A 3,389-nucleotide genomic window follows, 5' to 3' on the forward strand; every position below is an offset into this window, starting at 1 on the left:
CTGTCTTTTTCATAGGAGTAGTTTTGTTCATCTCCATTGTCCCTGATGATGCTTTCCTCAATGTCTGTTGGAGAAATATAAAAGAATCAATAAACATAAAAAGAGTATTACTAAATATTATAAAGAAAAATAAAAAATATTTTGATAAAATAGATATTTTAATTATAGCAATATAATAATTGAAACGGTTATATTTGAAATAATACATTTTATTGTACTGCATTTAATCAGGCACTGGTAATGGAATTTCTTTTGTAGCTCTAAACTTATCCATGTTATTAGTCATTTCGAATTCAACTCTAAAAACGTTCCAAATTCCTCTTCTAGTTACTTCAATAATACTAATGACAACAACAATACATTCTTTAACAATTTTATTTTCATCAAACCAATTAACATATAATAAAATGATATTAATAGTCCAACCAAAACGAAGAGTAATATCAATGGCAATTGCAATAGGATAAATCCATTTATAATATAAAGTTTTCTTTCTAAGGAAGTTATATTTTTTTCTCATCAATCCCCAATCCATTAAAATATCCCAAGTGCCTGAATAAATTGAATTACATAAATTAATAAAAATATAAATTGGCACTGTTACTGTTTTATATAAAGAACGTATTCCTCCACCAATTCCATTACAAATGGAAACAAAATATTTACCAGCATTAGCTAATTGATACATATTTCCAGAGTCTCTTGCTGAACGAAAACATTGAAGAAAACGGAACATTGGAGGAATGCATGAAAAAATTGGATTAATAAATTTAGTATAATCCAACATTTTTACACCTCCAAATTCAGAATTAGAATCGTTATTAGTAATCCATCCTACAATAAAGAAAGTTATACAAAAGATATAGTCACTAAAAAATGGTGAAATAGAAGTCATTTGATCAGCCATCCAAAAGTCTTTAAAATAAACTTTTTTCCAAGGAGCGCTGATAATTCTGAAGATAACTTTAATAACCCAAGAATGTCTAATTTGTTTTATAATAAATACAATAGTTAATATTAACACATTAATTAATGGAAAAATCCAATAAGGGATATTATTTAAAAATTCAAATCCATAAGGTGGTGATAAACAAACCATCATACAATATAAACATGTGGTTGTTAATAATATTTGTGTAATACCTGATTCTATTGCATGAATATAATTATATTTTCTTTTTTGCATATCAAAAATAAATGGATAATTAATTCTTACTCTACGATAAATATACATATCAATTCCCCAATAAATTTGTAATAAAGAAAATAATAAAAATGCTCTTGTCATATTAATTATTGAAATAATTTCTTTTTCTGTAATTTTTTTAATTGATAATGTATTTAATAATTGGTCATCTGATTGTTTAATACTTCTATAATAACTAATTATTTTTATAATAAGTAATATTATAACATAAATTGTACCACCAAATAATACTCCAATTCTCCAATACCTCATTGGATTAATATCTTGTGAATTAATTTTAAATTGATTTAATCTATTTGTCTCATGAAAAGCATCTTGAAATAATTTCTCAGTTTCTTCTATAAGAATTTTAAGTTCAACCATTTTATAAAATTTAGTACTTTCAAGAATTTCATCTTTAATTGTTTCCATTCTATCATATCCAGTTATTTTATCACTTTTTTTTAATATTTTAATAATTGCCTCATTATTTAATGAACAAAAATTTTGCATTAATAATAATCCTCTATAATATTCTTCTGCTGCTGTTCTTAATTTATTTCTTTTTCTTCTTGATATTTCACTATGTTCTTTTTCTAAGTCTAAAATATCTTCTTCACAAATACCTTCATTATTATCACTATTACCTCCTTCTTCACTTCCTTCATTTGTTTTTACAGTCGAATCTGTGCTATCTTCTTCACTACTAATAGTAGAACTTCCTTTCTTTTTTGAGTCTGAACTATTAAATGATCCTTCTCTTGAAATTGTTCCTCTTCGAGACCTTGCATGTTTTAATGTTGATGCTGCTAAATCAATTACATCTAATGAACCTCCAACTTCCTCTGTTTCTTGGAACATACTAGCAGCAATTTTTAAACTTTTTCTTTGGTTTCTTTTATTTTCTCTAGAATTTTCTGAATCCCCATTATTATATTTTAATACCTTTTTAATTCCTTTTTTTTCATGAGCTACCAATTGTTTATAAATTGGTTGGAACTTTTCTTTTTTATGTTGTTTTGGATCAACAAGTCCAAATGCCATTAAACGATCATAAAAATCATTAATAAATCTGCATGACTCTTTTAATCTATCACAATAAAAAACATCAATCTTTTCTATATTAAAATCAAATTCTTTCCAAAAATTTTGTTCTTCTGTAGCAATTTTAGTTGTTAACATTGTATAATCTCCTTCTCCTCCTTCTTCACAAAATTGTCCACCTGGGCTTTGTGGTTCTGTTGAATTATCTTCTTTGGCACTATTAGATTCATCACTCATTTCAATAACAATATCTTCAACTTCATGTTGCATATCCCCTAATTGGTTTTTTAGTGTTTGTATTGAATTAAGCTTCCTACATAATAGATTATAATCAACGTATTGGTCTTCCCATTCGACCGTCATCCCTTCATTGAATTTCTGCGCAAATTTCATTCAATTCAATTATTAGTTTCTTCTATCTTTCTCAAATCCTTCCTTCCAAAACTCCACTTTTCTTCTTCCATTTTTTTCTCTTTCTTTCGTTTTTTTTCCATCTATTTTTCTTTTATTTCTCACAAAAAACAAAATTATAATTTAAAACTGTTTTTTAACTTGTCTCTTTCTTTTTTTTTCATTTCTACTTCTTTTCTAAGAGTAAATGGAATCAACAATAATCATCATTTGTTGGTTGTTCTTCTGAAGATTGATTTGGTGCTTCATCTCCATTTCCTGGTGTTCCAGTACAATCTGTCATTGTCTGAAAACTATATCCACATGGATTAAAACTACTATACCCACATTTACAATTTGTTCCACTAGCACACGACAATGCTGAACCACTATCCGTTCCATAACACCAAATGAACTTTATGTGGTCAGTACAATAAAATCCATTTTTCTTTCCTTCACAAAAACCAGATAAAACATATTGTATTAATAAAATGATTAATATCATAATAGTTTAGTTATTTTTTTTTCTAACTAATATATCCTTTTCTATTTGTGTATTTTCATTTAAAATAGATTCTTAGATTAAAATTCTTTCTTTTAATTTTAAAGAATTCAAGTATAAAACAAGTTATTTCATTGACACAAATTCCATCTATATTTTTATTTCTCATAGTGAATCTATATTGATAATGTATTTATTATTTTATTCTATTATTAAACATTCTTATTTAAAATATGAATAATATATTTATAAATTATTATTAATAAT

At 25.5% G+C, this 3,389-nt stretch overlaps 2 protein-coding genes across 2 annotated transcripts; both read right to left on the reverse strand.

Moving 5' to 3' along the window:
• Positions 1-223: 223 nt before the first annotated feature.
• On the reverse strand, positions 224-2,623 carry ENU1_117400 (SPX domain containing protein; the record flags this gene model as incomplete). Its single annotated transcript, XM_008859725.1, has 1 exon — positions 224-2,623. One exon carries the CDS (start codon positions 2,621-2,623, stop codon positions 224-226), a length of 2,400 nt encoding a protein of 799 aa, XP_008857947.1.
• Positions 2,624-2,834: 211 nt separating this feature from the next.
• ENU1_117410 (chitinase, putative) lies at positions 2,835-3,128 on the reverse strand (the record flags this gene model as incomplete). Its single annotated transcript, XM_008859726.1, has 1 exon — positions 2,835-3,128. Exon 1 carries the CDS (start codon positions 3,123-3,125, stop codon positions 2,835-2,837), a length of 291 nt encoding a protein of 96 aa, XP_008857948.1. The 5' UTR covers positions 3,126-3,128.
• Positions 3,129-3,389: the final 261 nt, after the last annotated feature.

This window comes from Entamoeba nuttalli (genome assembly GCF_000257125.1).
Source record: "Entamoeba nuttalli P19 unplaced genomic scaffold asmbl_5012, whole genome shotgun sequence".
Taxonomy (NCBI): Eukaryota; Evosea; order Mastigamoebida; family Endamoebidae; genus Entamoeba; species Entamoeba nuttalli.